At 41.4% G+C, this 19,263-nt stretch overlaps 1 protein-coding gene across 2 annotated transcripts in view; it reads right to left on the reverse strand.

The window, feature by feature from the left end:
• Positions 1-431: 431 nt before the first annotated feature.
• The window catches only part of fynb (FYN proto-oncogene, Src family tyrosine kinase b), a 67,472-nt gene continuing 48,640 nt past the window's right edge, over positions 432-19,263 (reverse strand). Inside the window, exons 5-13 of one of the 2 annotated variants that reach the window (XM_047573353.1) lie at positions 16,431-16,529; positions 13,735-13,838; positions 13,256-13,405; positions 9,173-9,328; positions 6,928-7,107; positions 5,999-6,075; positions 4,907-5,060; positions 3,308-3,439; positions 432-2,080 (exon numbers count right to left, since the gene is read on the reverse strand). In XM_047573353.1, coding sequence (XP_047429309.1) covers positions 1,872-2,080; positions 3,308-3,439; positions 4,907-5,060; positions 5,999-6,075; positions 6,928-7,107; positions 9,173-9,328; positions 13,256-13,405; positions 13,735-13,838; positions 16,431-16,529 — 1,261 coding nt within the window. In that variant the 3' untranslated portion in view covers positions 432-1,871. Of the gene's footprint in view, positions 2,081-3,307; positions 3,440-4,906; positions 5,061-5,998; positions 6,076-6,927; positions 7,108-9,172; positions 9,329-9,671; positions 9,837-13,255; positions 13,406-13,734; positions 13,839-16,430; positions 16,530-19,263 lie in introns of both variants that reach the window. The other variant, XM_047573352.1, reaches the window with a different exon arrangement.

Genomic DNA, 19,263 nt, shown 5'->3' on the forward strand with positions numbered 1-19,263 from the left:
TATGTATTTCAATCTCATAATCAACTGTGTAGGATATAAGAGATTCCAATTGGGCAGAAAAAGAAAACATGCTGGTTACTGCTGTCTACCTGCAGCTGACACTTCCCTCCTCTCCACAGTGTAGCATTTAGCCCTACAGGACACACTGATAAGCTGCCAGAAGAATGTGTGAGATGTCATTGTAACAAGAAAAAAGCGCAGGGATTTTCCTTCGTCTGGGCCGCATTCCATTTAGATGAGCACATTCACAGAGTAGCATTTGGTGCTACCCCATAAAAGAGACTAAAAAATCTGTCCTTGTGTCTTTGAGAGTCCTAAAACAGCTTGTGTCTTCTCAAGTGACAATATGTTTAAGTAGACACATACACACCTTGAAGCAGGTTATAGTTGAAGCACATAAACACCAGATTGGTTAAAATAAGTGTCTTTGAAAGAGTGTAAAATGTTTATTGGTCTTTTCTGAGTTCCAAACGCCATATCATTGAATTAACAAAACAAGTAATGTTAAAAAATGGAAAATGAAAGATACAAAGGAGGGAAGTTAGCCACACTTAAAAACCATTGAGCTGTACAACTGAACAATAAGGGTTTTCCATTGGTCTTGAAACCATCAGGAATAAGACCAGATCAGGTCAGGGTTAAATAAATCTTCAATTCATTCCACATTCAAACTTGAACTTCTTCAGTTGTTACCTGAATTGGCCCCAGAGCTCTCCTGAACATACAGTACAACAGACTCTTAAAGGATCACAGTAAAAAACAAAAGACTCAAAAGACTGAGTATATAATCGTGTCAGTACAACACAAAAGAAAGAGAATCTCAGGAGGTAAGGTGGTCCAGGTTCAGCCGCAGGCCAGCGACACCACAGGCTCCAGTGAAGGATGTGTATGAGATGAGGTGAAGGTCTGCATCGACTTCCCACAAAATGAAGATCCTTGGCGATGAGGAGAGACCATGCAATGACAGCTCAAATAAAGACATACATACTCTTCTTAAATTACCCCCGTTCTTTTCATCCAGCTAAATACTTTTGGTCGAAAGACAGAAAGGTTTCCAACCAAATTCTCTCAATAAGCGAGGAGGGATATGTTCAACATCCTTGCACGCTTGACTGTGATTTCCAAAAATGTGGAAGATTTTTGGGCATGAAGAGGCATGAAAAGAAAAAAGCTAATGAAGGACAGCATCATGCTCGTCTGAAGAAGACTCTACAACACTACATATAATCGAAGTTATATGGATGAGGGAAACAAAAAGACAAGGATATGGGGGTGAATATTCTTATGGAAAGTGAGGAAAAAATATATACTGAGGCTTCCAATTTAATCTCTAGAAAATAATCCAGGAGCTACAGTATAATACATGTACAGATTAACTGTGCCTGCTCAGGTGCTCGCCTTCCTCTGCATCAATCATTTTTTTACCATTGTTATTATTTTGCAGGAGAAAATAAAATCTTTAACCAAAGCAGACAAACTCAAACAAGCTTTTCTTATTTACACTGAATACAGGTACTTCATTGCATTAGCACAGCCCCAGCCGTCTCCGTCCATCCTCCGTCCTAATCGTCCCATTTGAGTTCAGACACTAGGGGGCGTGTCGGAGACTGAGGCTTGTGATCTTAAGGGTTGGTGTTGGAATTGAAATGCTCGGATTGAGCTGAGGAAGCTGTACAGATCCCTAAAATAAAAAGGCTTGGCTGAGATTGCTCCAGAGTTTCTTTCTTTTTTTTGAACAGCACTGCTTGGGCCAGTCCTGCCATAGACAGAGCCCCAGAGTGAGAGACAGACAGAAAGAGAGAGAGAGAGAGAGAGAGGGAGAGAGAGAGAGAGAAAGAGAGAGAGGGAAAAAGGTTTGGCGAGGGGGGGGTTTAGAGGTTGTCCCCAGGCTGGTACTGAGGCTCTGTGGCTGTGAAATAGTCCTCCAAGAAGGCCTGCAGGTACTCGAAGGTTGGCCGCTCCTCTGCGTCTTTCTTCCAGCACTGCAGCATCAGCTCGTGCATCGAGATGGGGCAGTCCTGAGGGCATGGCATCCTGTAGCCCCGGTCCACCTGCTCCAGCACCTCGCGGTTGTTCATGCCTGAAAATCAAACGCACGTAAAAGGTGAGTTTGCCCCAGGGGCTCTCAAACCGATCAATGTGACAGCTCCACAAAAACCAAACACTTTGATTCAGCTTTGATGACCTTCTGCGCAGGCAGCCAGAGCTCCAGAGGCAGCCAACCTTTTCATGACGTCTCTAATTTGCAGAAAGCCTCTGAATTAAGAATGGCAGCCAGAATTTTGTCTAGAATAAAACCTTTTAAACCAGCAAGGACATGTAGCTTGTATGTGGGAGTGGCATTATATGTACTCCATTGTGTATACTTCAGTAACATCTTCACTAAATCAGTTATATTGTGTCTGAAATTAGAATCTGAGAGAAAAGATTCATCCTATTATTTTTTTTTTGTTTTTTTTTATTATTTTTTGTATAATTTTTCTTTTTAAAGTTTCAAAGAGGCTGGTCTCAGGTGGAAGGACTCTACAAGCAGCTTTTTAGTGATGAACGTAGCAGGAAATTCTGATCAGTGTTTTCTTATTTGCTTTGACTGACGAGATTCAACGCTCTTTGTGATAACATTGTGTAAACGTTTAACTACAATAGCAAACCAAAATGATCATTCACTAGCACAACCAGCAAACACGAGGTAGTAATTCAATTCAGCTACGATTAGGAAAAAACAAAATTAAAACATAAACAGCACAACTATTTATGTATAATTGTTATTTAGCCTTGCTTTGATGAGCTTCTTAAATTGTTTTAAATTGCCATTGAACTTCTCTATTAACAAGTGCATTCATGTATGTAGTATTTATTATGGTAATGTAACTTTGTCTTGACTTGAATTTTCTGCAGCTCCCTCACCTCCCTGCGTGCTAACCTTCCTCAGCCTCTCATCCTACCAGCACCATCTGGCCAAACATGAGCTCCCCCTCCCTCCATGGAGCTGCACTCAGAGTAGATCTCAGGACAGGGTCCACCATTCTATCTGCATCAGTCTGAAATGGGACCTGTTGCGCATGCAAGTGCTGCCAGTGAGGGGTTATCTCACGCTCTGGCAGGGAGGCAAATGTTAGCCATGTGTTAAAAGAACCTTATATTTCCATAAACAGCAGGAGGAGCCTGTTGTCATAGAGAAATCTGTGTGTGCTGCGGCAACAACCCAAGTGTTTCATACGGGAGAATTTCTCCTTATCAGGCCACAGCTGACATGGCCTGAGTGGCTCCAGGTGAAAGCTGTGCTGAGCCTCTTCCCCCACCTCACCTGGGTAAGGCACCCGACCCTTGGTGACCAGCTCTGTCAGCAAAATGCCGAACGACCACACGTCTGACTTAATGGTGAACTTCCCATACAGCGCGGCCTCCGGGGCGGTCCACTTGATGGGGAACTTTGCACCTGGAGGAGAACAGTGAGGTGGCATTAATATTAATAAACAGTGGCTCGTCTTACTTGGGAAAAATGCTGCCTGCTTTCAAAGACGTGCTCTTTCACCTCCTAGTAAACTTAGACTTCCACAGACTTTAATGACCCAGGAGGGAAATTAACGTTACTTTGTCACAGTAACTTTGTTACAATAAAAGCAAACACTCATAAAAAAAAGATAAAACAAAATGAGATTAAATTAATGTAAACAAAAAAATTACAGAATTAGCATTATGAACAAATACACAAAAGTAGTTGGCAAAACAGTGTGTGCAAGGTGATGTGGTTGTTTGGCCAGTTGCATAGCAACAGCAGCATGGATCGTGTCTCGTGGTGTTTCCTTGTCCTTATCGCAGAGGGAGGGATGTATAGCCTACTCAGATGGAGTGTGTCTGCCCGTAGAGTCTGAAGCACAGACGTAATGTGGTCCTATGAACCAGGTCTCCACAGCTCTTCTCATGACACACTCCCTCTGGGACCCATCAAGCGCAACGACCTCCCATTCCCCATTAGCACAGATCCAATGACCCGAACCTGCTGGGAAACTTTTGGACCTGGCATTCATGTGGATATTACATATACATGTAGCACCCACCTAGACCAGACCAGACACCCCCCGCCCCCCCACCACATAGCAATGTTGTTTTTATGCAAAGTAAAATGTATCTCATCTTCTCTAAATCTAATCTGTCCGATTCTTTCTTTAATCTGTCAGCTGCTTCCCCACTGAGTTTCCCCTAAAGTGATGATGACACAGTAGCTTGGCTCCCTTAACCTTTCACACATCTCAGCTGTTGTCATGACAACTGAACCGCTCCATGAGATGTGGCCTAGGGTTCTGGAAGAAATATAGTAGGTGACATTTAACCTAAAATACAGTTTAAGTTCTTATGTCATCTGAAACCTGACACATGAATCAACCAATCAACTTGCTCCTTTGCAAGCTACTGTAACCTGGGATTACCCATAACCCTCCTCTCCGTGGGAATGGAATATAGAAACATTTACTCACATGTAACATCAAACAAGCATGCTCCCAGCGTTAAAATGGTAAGGCAGATACATCAGTCATTACTGACAAAATATTCTACTCCCAGTCAGAAAACAGCCAATTCAGCTCTGGGTAGTAACTCCCTTCTAGTGTAAAACCTTACTCTGCATCTCTTCTGGGACAGGGAATATCTTCTCTCTGTTTCTGCATCAGTGAGCAAATGCTTCAAGCCAACTGTGGTTTCACGGGGTAGACATTTTGATGTGGGCGTGTCACAAATTTGTGGGCGTGTTGGAAACTTTGCATTCCTCTCAGAGAATTTTCCTACATGAACTAAGATAGTTCAGCCTGTGTGAGTATGAGTGAGTGTAAGAGGGAGAGAGTGTGTTTAATATTGTTAGTGCTTGTGAAAGAGGAGTGGGGGTGTATGTGTATGTGGGGTGTTGTACCTTGCCGTGCTGTGTATTCATTGTCCTCGATGAGCCTGGCCAGGCCGAAGTCGGCAATCTTGCACACCAGATTGTCCCCTACCAGGATGTTAGCAGAGCGCAGGTCTCTGTGGATGTAGTTCATCCTCTCGATGTAGGCCATTCCTGCTGCCACCTGGAGCACAGCACAAAGAGAGTATTGAAAATACTGTTAAATACATATAAAACCATTTTTGTGATAAAAACAAATATACACTGATCAGCCACAACATTGTGATCGCTGACATGCAAGGTGAATGGCAATGAACATCTTGTGGCAACTCGATGTTCTGCTGGACAAATTCTGGACCTGACATTCATGTGGATGTTTTGTCAGGATGGAGCTACTGGTATTTAACTGCTCGCTCATGTTGCAACTGGAGCTTATTAATGGCGAACAACAGAACAACACAGAAAAGGGAGATGATGCTGGAGTATATATTAAATGGCCTTTTATTTATACAACACTTTTCTATAGGGACTCGAGTGCTTTACAGTCACAATGATCACCCCCATTTGTTCGCACGAGCACACACTTATTCACACACCAGTGACACACACCAGAAGAACTCATGTGTTCAGTGTCATGCTCAAGGACACAAGGTAGAAAATCACTGTATGAATACTAGACCATTTACCATCAAGATGTTTTTAAGTGAATAAAATGTGTCCCGTTGTTTCCAGGAAGTTTCCAGTGGTAAGTTAGTCAATGTTTCAGGGCTTTTAGTGTGGCCAACAGATATCCAGGCTTCCTGTTTGACTTCCTTTTCTGAACAGCACCTTAAGACTAGCATGCAAGTCAACAAGGTATTACAGAGTGTTCTTCCTCTTTTGCTCTCCATGTGGACTGTTTACTTAACTGCAACCAGATCCCGCTGAAACGTTATTGGTCAATACTACTTTGTCGCTCGCTCTTACATTCTGCATAACCATACAGCTTTTATCTATACAAATACAGTACCGGTCAAAAGTTTGGCTGTTCAATTCAAAGAGAAGGCGTGTCCAAACACAAATAGTTGCACTACGAGTCAGGAAGTGTAACTATTTGTGTCACAGAACAAACACATAGTATACCTGTGCTGCCATGTCCACCAGGTTCGGCAGCTTCAGCCCTCGTCCTTCTCCATCCTTCAAGAAGTCCAGCAGGCTTCCTGCAGTGAACATAGAGAGATGTGTGAAATTAGCCCATGCACATACAAAGACACAATGTCAGCCAATCAAGTAGTATCCTAGTGCCCTTACAATGGACAGGAACTGTTTCAAATTCAGCCATCCCAAACCGCAAAAAATAATCTGCAAGTCTCTGAGACAAGAGGTTTGTAATTTGCCTGTTCACTTTTATTTTACCCTGTACATTCAAAGATGACAGTTTATAAAATAAATACAGATGCTCACCACAAAAACTTTGACATTCATAATATCTCAGGCTGGATCTGTCTGCTGAAAACACATCCTGCTCTCTGGCTTATTGGTGTGACCCAGATGTGGCCAAGTGATGCACATCAAAGTTTCCGTTATTGCATTCTGTGGTGATTAATGTGCATCCACAGCTATTTTTGTGGGGTTTCTGAATTGCAGTGTTTTGAAAGTCTTAATCATCCTTAGTCTCTTTGAATCAGAGGGTTTATCATACCAGAGCAGTTACTGCTCTGTCTGGGAAGGAACAAGGTGTCTTTCTTAAACAAAATACATTTCACACAGTGCTATAAACTTAACGCACACTGGCACAGAACTAAGCATGAAAAGCTGAGCTAGGCCATTTTTTACATTTTAATGGGCTAGTGTGCTACATTTTACAATTGAGGACGCTCAATTCAGGTCAAACAAGGGTTGAAAAATAATCCTGTTTACTGTAATGTAATCTAACAAAAGATTTAAAATTCGAAATGAATCAGAAAAGGACTGCTAGTGCAGATTGATAAATAGAGGATACATTTTGCTCAACAGTACAATGAAAAGGGCTGAATGACTTTGTAAATGTGCATGCTAGTACGTTTGTCTACCTTTTCCCATATACTCTGTGACAATGTAAATAGGCTCCTCCGACACCACGGCGTAGAGCTGCACCAGCTTGTCGTGGCGGAGCTTCTTCATGATCTGAGCCTCCTCCAGGAAGGACTCAGGGGACATGGTGCCAGGTTTCAGAGTCTTCACCGCCACCTTGGTGGTGCCATTCCACGTTCCTGGTGCATGCACACGAATACTGGTATCAGTACGGCAGGAGCATGGATTCATTTTCAGATTATGTCATTTCAAAGCCAGGCTTGACATCCCTGTTGTATAACCCAAAGAGATGCTTGGTGGCTGAGAGGGGACTGTCAAAAACAAGGGGGAAAGCCTTGCTTTGAAATGACAGTGAGGTAAACATGCACCACATAATGGGATCAGGAGACAGGATAAGGAATCAGTTCAGTTTTAGTTCTCATGCGCAGAGGTTGGGCTGAAGGATAATTAAATGGGTAGGAGATTTAAAGTGGACCTTGATTTGAAATGGCTGGAAGGGAGATTCAGCAGGGCTTTGAGACCACAATACGCCAACACGGGAGTAGATAATCCTTTGTAGGATGATTAACAAAAGCAACCCGATAAGCTCTTCACTGGTTGCATGTCAGTTGCTATATCACAGCATGATGATGAGGCCAACGTGCACAGTTTCTAGCTACTGTGCTCTTATTAAGATATGGATCACTGTAATTACTCCAATACTGTAGTACCCCTTGTATCTCACAGAAATACATGCAAGAATACAGCAGTAGAAGCGACCCAAAGGGAAAACAGACCCCAGGAACTGACATTTGGCCTCCTTTATCAGTGGTTTATAGGCTTAATTTAAGAGTAAGATAATACTGTAAATCAGAGAAAGCTTCTTTAGGCGGGATGGGCGATGGCCACCTGATGGGTGGTCCAGTCATATGATCTTAGAGGCTGGGTGTCATCTGTGAGACCCCCTAACTGTCTAATCTGTCCAGCTGAAATATGATAAGAAGACAAACCCTTCAAATCTGCAGTATGGAAGTCCAAAATTAACTAAGAGAGAATAAACTGAAACAAAGTAAACTTGGTAAGACAGCGAATAAGCTGCAAGTAAACAAATTATGTTATTTAACAAAATGCACTTGCACATTTTTTTCATCACTGTTTTCATGTCTTATATAATTTCACATGTAATTACTGTGATTATTGAACAAAAAAAGTGAAGTTACTTAGTAGAGTAGCTAACACTGCAACTTTTAAAGCAGTTGTCAGCAGTGCACTTTTGTCTTGAGCAGTATCTCATCTTGAAGCTCATTCAGTGAGACAAGCTGTAGAAATAAGACACGTGGCTATACTTACAAACAAGAAGAAGAAGACAGCAGCTAATCAGCTAATCAGGGTCACATTTGAAAAGCCAGTGGCTCTTGTGTCTGGCTGTCAGTCAGTGTCACTGCAAGCCAGTAACATATGGATGACTCCTGGCACTACTTTATACATGAGCTAAAATAGTGTCATTTGTCTGGTTACATGAAATAAAGTTGTTTGTCTGGAGAGAAAGAGGTGAGAATTTTCTGAGTTGTTAATACACGAGATTAACCACAGGGGACGCTATCACATTAGGTACACTAGTGAAAACATTTTAATATGACAGTCCTGCACTAAATCTTATCTTCATGAAGGTTATAGTGGTCAGCATGGGTTTCAAATAACCTTCAAAAGAGAGCGATTGATTCAACTCTGCTTAGATTTTCTTTCTTTTGTTTCTGTTATTTTGGCAAGCCCATCTTAGTCAACAACACAAAATCCGAAATGATCGTACAGTTAAAGGCAAAGCTTCTTATATTAGAGTGCACTTGTTTTCACTCAGTATAAGAGATGTGATTTACAAAGCAGATCTGTCAGCTGTAAAAGAAAAAAGGAATTCACTTGTATTTACTCGGGGTTAAACATTTTATTCTAGTGAGTTTATCCGACTACATTTACTTAGTCACCATTTATGAGTTCCATACTGCAGAGCACACATGTCACTGAAAATAACAGTGAGGCAGAAAATAGTCTCCATGAATAGGAGTTGGTTTTGATGTATATATATGTTATGCATTAAATGTGGGAGTGCTAAAGGGGGATAAGGCAACATTTCATCTGATGGTAAACAAAATTGCAAATTGTTTCTTGGCGCGTTTTAGATCAGGATAAATGAAAACCTTGGCATGTGTTTTCAGGGTGGCCCAAGGTAGCAATTTAAAAAGGCTGCTTTTTCTTGGATTTCCTTACCGTAAAACACATCAGCAAAACATCCCGTCCCCAGCTTTACTTCCAACTCAAGTGTGTCTCTGCTGATCTCCCAGGCATCATGACTCAAGCCCATAGTGTCAGGGATGTAGTTCACACACACGCAGGTTAAATTAAAGCACAAACCATCCGCACTCTCTACAGGGGGAGGGAAGGAAGGCAAGGCACACAGGGTTAACTACTGGGGAGATAACATGCAGCGAGGGGCACATGGAAGGAGGCCATCTTCAGGCTGTGACAGCAGAGTCTCCTGACACATTTGATGTTTTTCCAGATGATTTTGGGAGGAAGGGGTCTGAAACCAGTTTTCTTGGCAACATCCCTAAACTAAGAATAAGAATTATCAATTTAGCCTGTCCAGTGTTCTCATTAGATCCAATCCCTTTCCTAGACTTGGTGTTTTGGTGTGTGTCTGGTGTCTTTGCTGTCCATATGACTCCTTCCATGTGGCCTCGTCTTCCGGAGGCGACTGGATCCATACCCATCCAGACCTCCCCAAACTGCCCATTGCCAAGACGCTTGATCAGTTGAAGTGACTCCCGTGGGATCTCCCACACGTCTTTGGTTTTGACGGAGAGGTCTGCGAGGCGGGGCATCCCTTTGTGGCAGGGAACCACCAAGCGACAACAGAGCCCTGCAGCTCGTTCTGCATGTAGCGCACAGCAACACACAAATAAGAGCACAGAGAGAGAGAGGTGTACACACAGTTAGCATAGCACCCTGCAGCAGACAGAGGAAAGCCTTGAAGCAAAGAACCAACAAATGTGCACAATAAAGAGCAGACTAAACATCAGCTGAAAATCGATGCGTTTCTCTGAGGATCCAGCAGTAATCCTGTCTGATGTGGTCACTCTGATCTTTCCTGATAATCAGATCAATTAGAGTGCTGCCAAGTCAGAATCCCAGCACAAATAAAATGCTACTAGGAACTGTACGGTGGTAGTCAAGGAAACAAAGGCACTGTCACAGTTCTAACAACGTGAAAAGGAAACTCAGCTGACTAAGGATCACTCTTTAACACTTGTCTTTAAGACGCAAAGTCAGTGTGTAACAACATTTGCATACTCTGCGTTACTCTGAAAGGGCTTTGTCAAGTCTGAGAAAAATGCCATAACGATGCTGTCAGGGTTTGGAATCAGAATTTAACAAACTTGGGGTGTTGAATGTAAATAGAAGAGCCAATGTTTTGGTTCATTAATCTATAATAAAAGTAACAATATAGCTACCCTGTGCCACTCACAAGAAAAGTGAATGTGCTACAGTCTTCTTATGTTTTTCACCAGATGTAGCTCTGGTGTTGTGTATTAAGGTTCAGTTGTATAAATTGTTGTTTCATGCCATGTTTCGTCTATTATATTGTGCACTATTTATATTGAACCTCATCCTGGTGAAGGAAGACACAATAACATGTGTGTCCATAGGTCACTGATAATGTTATGGTTTTGGCTAATGGCATCTGTGACTTGCATACTCTTTACGATAATGACAGTAATGTATGTGTGGAGATAGCTTGTTAAGGACATGTACATCTGTACCTAGGTTAAACATGCAGATAGAGAGCTGAGACTTGTTGCACCATGACAAGCATTAGTGACTGTGCTTGTTTAGGCAGCTGAGTGGTACTTCAGCTGTTTCCATTTCGATCGAACTGTGTTCGGCGTCACTTTAGCTGATGACACCACGGTGTCTGTTTAACAAAATCAAACATCTCTTGCTTTTACTCTGGAGGAAGCTCTCATGTTTGCCCAGGATTGATTAAACCAGTGGAATAGCGTAGAGTTTCCGCTGGTACCTTCGAGCCGATATCAAGAAAGCCCCCCTTCTTCTAACACTGCAATGGCAATGCACCCACCACACTTTTTCTGTTCCCTTCTCTGCAAGTGATAAGGCCCCAGGGTGTTTGCACAGGGCAGTAAAGACGAGATAAAGTCCTGGGGAGTGTTCGACCTGCGACTCAGGCATCATAGACCATCTGGGCCACCTACCTGCTGCCTCGGAGACTTCACCCAAACATCAATACAGCTCTGTGTTCACTATCATAAAACCTGTCAAACCTGCCAATGTGACGATATAAATACAAATTGAACAGGTACTGGAAAGCTCCCAACCTTGGCCACAAAAAAAAAAAAAAGAATAGAGGCTCCTTTCATTAACAAAGATTTCTTTAAGTTAATTTTAAGGACATTGTCTTTAGAAAAGGTGACAGTGAGGATGTTTATCTGTCACACATTAAAATATTGTGTCCCCCACCAGTAAAACACGTTATTCTTTTTGCAGTATATCCACTAGCAGAAATCTGGTGTTGACACAAGCTCATTCAAGTGTCATAAATTCAAGTCATTTGTTAACATTAGCAACTATTAGCTTTGGTCAGCCAAGTTGATTCTCAAGGAGATGTGTTGTTGTTTTCTGACCCCTTCAGACAATCTGAGGAACAGCGCCAGTATATGATGCCAGAGATGCTCTTCAGCTCTCAAAGAACATTAAAACAAAGACAAGCAGAAAGCCATACAAGCACAAGCCCTGAAAAAGAGCCAAGGTCATAAGCAAAGGTGGGTCAGCTCCATGTCATCTAGATTGGTGATAAAATGTAGAAGGACAGTTAATGTGCCATGACACAAACAACATACAGAACACCCAGGCTGTTGATTTTAGGGCTTGAAGATCGATATGTGAATGAGCTAACTGGAGCATGGCAGGAGAAACATCCTTTTCTCACTGAGACAGAGAGACAGAGTAGGAGTCGCAAAACAGAACAAATGAGAACACAGATTCAGATATGCATTATCGCTGTTACATCACACACAGAGGTACACAGTCGTCCAGTTACATGTCCACAATCCAGTAAGACATGGGAGGAAAAAGCTGAATGTATGAGGAAAACAATAACAGGTATTCTGTAAGTCTCATTGTCAAATATGTGTGTCAGTGTACAGGTGTAACAGCTCCAAAGAGCTCAATAAGCACGTCTGAATGAGCTCACAGTGAGGCAAACTGAAACGCACACTAACTCCCTGTCTCCCTTGGCTCAAGAAGGGTGTGAACAGAGTGCCTTTCCACTCTCACTATTACATCGTGTTTTTAGCTGGCTGCATTAAAAATGAATGTGAATTCAAACACACGTGATGTAGAAAATGCAGCTATTTTGACATACAGTGACTTTCCGTGTCGTTCTTTCTCTTATGGTAGGAGCCATCTTTTTTCCCTGTATGTGAAAATGTGAGGGGCAAAACGAGATTAAACGGTGTAACAGTGTCTGCTTAATGCCCTCTGAATCAATTCAAGGAAATGGACATAATACAGAAGACAGGACTTTGCTGTCTGGACTTGTGCAAATGGAGCTATGGTGTCAACGTTCCTTCCCTAGCATAACAAATCTCTGTAGCAACATCTGTCTGCTGCTCTTTTACACAGAGAGTGAGTAGTAAAATCCTTCATGTACTTTTATCCCCTGGTCCAGACCACTGAGGGGCAGCTTTGGTGCGTTTTATGTTAATTTGCATTCTCATTCATTTTGTTCCAAGCTGCACCACGTTGTTTACACTATACAAATGATACAATTTTAGACAACAATAATGACTAAAAATCATAAATTCAAAAGTTAATCTGAATAAAAATTTCCTAAATTAACCGAACTGCACTTCCATAAATAATGCTAAGATTCTAAAATGTAAAAAGATGCATCTTAAACGTCATCTAGAAATCTAGAATAAGTCACATGATAACCAAAATTATATAAAAATGAATAGATTCCAATGTAATGACTACAATTAAAATAGTAGTTTTGTATAATGTGGTATTCTTTTTGGTGAAAAGTCCCTAAATCATTCAAAAACACATCCAGAAACCTACAATTTACCAGAATAACTTGGAAAAACACATTAGGTCCATACCAACTAAACACCAACTAATATACGTTTTAAATTTTATATTTGAAAATGAATCAGAAAATGACATAAAAGAAACAGATCATGTCATTAAATGACCAGTAGGAACCAAAATGCATCTACAAAGAGAATTAAATGAAGCTCCACATACAAAAAGTGTGCAAGCTAAGTTTTTTACCTGAGTAGTGCTGAACCAGCTGCTGCAGTGTGTCAAACTGAGCTCTGGTTGTGATGTAGTAGCCACCACTGTCCAGCTTGCGGATCTTATAATGTTTGACGTGGTCGCCTTTCACATCGTCCCAGTCCCGTATGGATAAGGAGTAGGCACCTGGAGGATACAGATCAGGGATTGAGGGGATGATTAGAGTCACTGATCACTAAGTGGTCACTTGAGAGTTTTCAGTTGTCACTGCATGGAAACACTTTGTCTGTCACTCAGAAATCAGTGGTTCAAACACTGCTGTAGCTCTTAAAAACATGAGGGAAAGGTAAGAGCTCAGGAAAATCTTCACAGGTTTTACTAGTAATCATGTAATCAGGCTGCTATTAACAGCTCGCAGTAAATCTGACATGGCATAAATATACACTCAAAAGTCTTGCAGTCAGATTGACGTGTGCGAGTGTGTCTGTGTTTTTCTTTCTTTTCTTTTTTTTTACCCTTTGTGGTTTCACTCTCCCGGATGAGATAGGTGCCTCGAGGGTTGCCCGTTGACAGAAGCTGCCTCTCTGCATCTTTACGACCCAGTTTGCCAAAGTACCAGCTGCAATTATGGGAGAAAATGTGTCAACTCAAACAGCACAAAGAATGCACTTCTCACTCCCCCTTTACTTCCTGTCAAGTCACACATGGTTCCACTTTACTGTACCTCCACCTCCTGGGGTGTTGCTGAAGGTCAGTCTTAGAAAAGATGACGAAATCCTGCACAGTGTGTGAGTTCTACTACTACTACTACTACTACTGCTGCTGCTACTACTACTACTACTACTACTACTACTACTACTACTACAACCTGCAACTTTTCTGCTTCTTTGATAATTTTGTGGTGCAGCCACAAAATTCCCACTTGACTAGAAATACAGTACACAAGCAATAGTTGAAAGACTAAGCACATTTATTGTCCCCAATGATTAAAAAAAAAGGGTTCATTCCAGACTGTATGGCCTTTTATCCAGAGCAACAATCAGGGTGAAATGGATTAGTTTAACCCTCTGACTGGAAACAGGTCACCAGACTCAAACCTACATTGTTGCCACCTGCTCAACCAACAGGTTGCCTGTCAGACCGACAAGCTGCCTCAGCTGAGACTTGTGAAGACCGGTGCACATGTGGCACAGGGACTGAAAGAGCACAGAGAGAGCAGGAAAAGGAAATGTGAGCACTTCTTTCACAAAGATCTGTGTTGATGAGAGAAGATGAACCCACACCTCCTTAAAAAACCCAGCATGCTCCAGTGAGCTCATGATGAGATTCCACCCGGCACTGACTGACTACTCAAAAAGATTATTTCATCTTGAGACTACAAACAGTCTATACCACATGCAGGGTGAGGAAGATTCCATTCCATTCGTCAAATGTCAGAATCAAATGTAACTGATTGTAAAAATGTATGTACTTAATGAACTGTAAAAGAAAAATGTAAGATCAAAAAAGTCTGCCTGACATTTTAAGTTCTAAATCCATCTCTTTATACAGCTCCAGGCGTCACGTGACCTTTTTTGTTGATGGTGCCATATTGGCAGGAAAACTGAGGAAAAATGAACAGCGCCAGCGCTGGTTTCAGGCCGTCAGAGTTTACTGCACTTTAACCAGATACAAAACGACCAGTACGAGGTAAAACTCAACAGGTTACATATCACAGACTCTTATCATGCCCCAGGTGTGCTTTTTCGAGTATTAAAACAGTCGGTGGGGACAATGTTCCTGACCTGCAGTATCCAGACATATAGAACTATCTCATTAACTTTCCTTCGTCCTACTCTGGAGTCAGTGAAAGCAAACAAGAGCCTGGAGGTGTACAAATGGACGCAGTCAGGCTTCCTGATGCACATCTGAGTTTGTGGGCTAAAACAACGTAATGTAATGAGCTAATCACTGTGCTAAATAGTCTGCCAATCTTTAATGACACTAACATAGTTTAAATTAATGTCTAAATGCACCACAACATACACAAAATTCTTCCTTTATTTTTATTTAGAATTTCCTTCTCATTGTGAGTAGTTTTAGTGCTAAATGAGCATCATCCCTTTGTAATCCATGTTATAACATTAGTCTAACTTGCTTTTAACAAAAGAAATCTGTTGCACATTGTGTTAAAACTATGCTAAAAGAAAAGACATTACGCTTGGAAAACGCTAGATTCTGTCTGATAGAAAGTGATCGCTACACAAGAGAAATCTGTTTCTTGAGGGATCTCACCGCTCCGTTTTCTCATTTTATTGCATTAATCCACATCTGCGGGATCTTTGGGAGACCCCTTCATGGCCTACATCACAATGTTAACTGGAGGAAAAACATAGGGAGGCTTGGGGCGAACACTGTTACTTTCAACCATGAAAATGATGTCTTGCTGAATTTTTTGGTGCCAAAACCGAAAAATCGAAAACACTTACTTGAACTTTTATCACATACCAAATTTATATGTAACGCATCATCAGTTTCGGCCTGGATAACATTATGGGTTAGAATAAACCGTGACTGAAATTACATTAAGTTAATGCTTATTTAGGGGATTCTTGTTACATGTTAATGCTAATGCTAACCATGAGCTCATGCAACGTTACTTGTGTTTCAGCGGTGTCCAAGCAGAAGTTGCATTTACTACGTTTCAGCTTACTTCTTATAATATCGTTGGTGGAGAGGCTTCACTTGATAAAGACAGATCAGACTGCCAGTTAGGCTCCACCTCTCAAAAACGTCACATTGTTTACAAACCATGAAGGGGTCAATTTCCACTTTCCTTGTCTATAACTAGTTGGGCATCGTGGGGCACAACAGCCCCAGGCTAATTAGTTAGTTGTCTGCAGTTGATAACTGAATATTTATTAGAGAAGTGCACTTTCCTGCCAATATGGCGGCAGTGTGATTAACAGCACAGAGTGACGTCAGCTCCCAGAGCTCTGTAGTCACATAAGTGTCATTCTGTCAGGCCAGCAGAAATGTCAGTCCTGGGAGAAAACTAGAAGCTGCAGGATGACTATGACTCTTCCTCCTGAACTCATTCATCGGAGGGTTAACTCCACACATATATGGCTGTGGGTCTGCAGCCTCACATCCACTATTCTTGAGCTACTTCAGAGCACATTCTAGTCACTCGTCCTGAATCAGTGTGCAAGCATGAACACACACTACTTACTCTTCAGCCTGGATAGAGTCCACTGGAGCCACGTAATTACTGGGAATGTAGCCACTGCCACCGGTGGTGAGTGAGCGAGCATCCCACCAGTCCCCTTCACTAAAAGAGATAGAGAGAGAGCGAAAGAAGAGAAGAGGGAGAGGGGATTGGTAAAAGAGAAGAAACAGGAGAAGCACGTTAATACACTTGATTTCATCCAAGCTGACATACTCTGTTCCGCTGAACACATCAAAGTACAGCTCTTGTCAGAACTGCTTCTTAATACTGTCCATGTGGAAAACATGTAGGACTGTGCTGTGAGCAAAGGGCAGCGTGTAGCTGTAGAGATGTATAAACACTATATGAGTTTAGCAGAAGCAGGAACAAGTCAAAAGGAATACACAAAAGTAAAGAACAGCATGACCTTTTTAGGGCAGATACTTATTGCCTCACTGTAACTTCTTTTACAATACACACAGCAATCTTAAAATGCCACACATCATGAAAACTGAGCAGAAAACATTCCAACCATTATTCGTTAAACATCAATCAAAGTTCATAGCATCCAATTCTCTATTCACTAATAAAAACCCAATAACGGAATATGGGTCTGAATAACAGACAGTATAATAATTGCACAATTTAATTCTTTACTGAAACAATAATGACAAAAACTAAATACAACCTAAACACAACAACAAATTCAACTCCACCATGTATGACGTTGCTGTTACCTTTCTGTCCATCATCATAAAGTCCAGTCAAACGATGTGACTGACTTTCCACCACGAAAAGATTGTGGAATTGTTCTGGTTTTCAGGCTACATAGACATTATGGGCATTGTAGGTTTTTTTCGTTGTTTTTTGCTCCAAGTCTTCAAATGAGACACAGAGGTGTTCCCAGTATTAGCATTAGACCACATAGCACATAGAACAAAGAATCAGGGGACGCATGACATACAATGCATGTGCTGTCATATACCTGTGAGACATGGGTATGCAGCTTGCAGCGCAGCAAAAGTGACATTTGGCAAGTTGCAGTTAGAATTAATGTCTGTTTCTGCAAATATATGACACGGCAAATATAAACACGGCAACTCATCCACCAAATGGTATTTCCAATTACACCAAGCAAGATTTCAGGAATCAATTTGATTATGTTTTCTTCTCTAATGCATATTTTACTCTAACAAACGTACTGGTGCCTCCAGTCTCCAGGTGTAAACTGGGATGAAACATTTTGGAGACAGATGTTATGACTGTGTAGTATACTGATGGCAGATAATATGTCAGTCCACCTCCCTAACCATATTTGGACTCAATATCCCACATTCACAAACTAAAGCTTCGTCAAATCGTGGAATTCTGCAGAGAGCTACTTAAATGTTATTCCATTATTATTCAGTTTCAGTGATGTAAAATAAATATACTGTAAACGAGTGACTTCCTGTTTCATGGTCATGCATTGGTTGTGAGCATGGGAACTTTGGATAGAGCCAGGTTAGGTCTTCCCCCTAACTCTAAGCTATAACCAGACCTCGGTCTGAACTTGAAGCATAATAAATATATTATATTTACAGTAAATGTATATAACCATAATACATAACGTAATAACATTCCTTAAGATGTTCTCTGCACCTCTGCACTCCTCTGTTGCTTGTGGGTAACGTTGGCGACACATGAATCAGAGTTTAACCACCATGAAAGGGGTGTCTGCTAAATGTCTATAAAGTGAAAAAGGCCAGGATAGGAAGGAGGAGACACTCCCTAAAGACCCTCTCAGACTGGACACCCACACAGCCATTAGTCTCTTTCTCTGATGTGCTCTGTGCGTCTCTGCCTCACTAACCACCAGCTCTCTTCAGGCCCATCGTGCTCTCTCCGCTCCTCAAACTCTTTCATGTGGCCACCCAATCCGCTGTTTTCCTTCTATCTTCTTCCCATTTCTCTTATTTCATTTCTGCTTTCATATTCTCTCTTGAGCTCCAAAAGTCCTTTATATGTCCCCCTTCCTCATATGTCTTCATTTTGAAAGCCATAACTATTTTGTGTTACAGCTCCATACTGTTGAAGTAATCAAAACTTAAGCATGTGACCTTTAACAAAATGCAAAGAAATGTATTCATTATCCTCTGCCATACTGATATCTGACATGGTGGAAAAAGGTGAAGTAAGGTGGCAGTTTGAATCTCCACGTGATAGAAGTGTGGTTGCTGACTTTTAGTAAAATCCTACCTAGGGTGGCCAGTAGAATGACTGATGTGTCATTTTGTTCCTTTGCATAACTGATCATATTTAAATGCTATGATGCCACCTAGAGAGATTTTCAGCACAACCCCAATGTAGAGTTGATGGATCAATAAAACAAACTGGATGATGAAATGCTGAGTTCATTCTTGACAATCATTCAAGAAGCAATCTATTTTAAAGAGAGGCTCAGAAATCAATATGTGGACCCATGGAAACTATTGACATGAATCAGTGTCGAGCGTATGACTGAATAACATGTGCATTTTACTACTCTATTTTATACTCACCATTGCCTGTGCCATATTCAGTATAAGATCAATTCACTGTACCACTATGATGTCTTTAATTAAAATGGAATAAGGATATGTCCATTAAATGACCGTTAGACCAGTAATATTTGTGTGCATTCAACGCCTCATATATCTTGTTCCTCTGTGCCATACAGCTTCACTGCGGTTCATGAACACATGACCACTAGTTTATTTGAACACCAACAATCTCTAATGGAACTGCCATAAAAAATTTGAACCAGGTTTTCAGAAAATGTGTCAAATATACGTTTTCATCCATCATTGTTAGGTGGAATTACTATGGGTTGGCTCAT

This window comes from Mugil cephalus, chromosome 21, assembly GCF_022458985.1.
Source record: "Mugil cephalus isolate CIBA_MC_2020 chromosome 21, CIBA_Mcephalus_1.1, whole genome shotgun sequence".
NCBI lineage: Eukaryota > Metazoa > Chordata > Actinopteri > Mugiliformes > Mugilidae > Mugil > Mugil cephalus.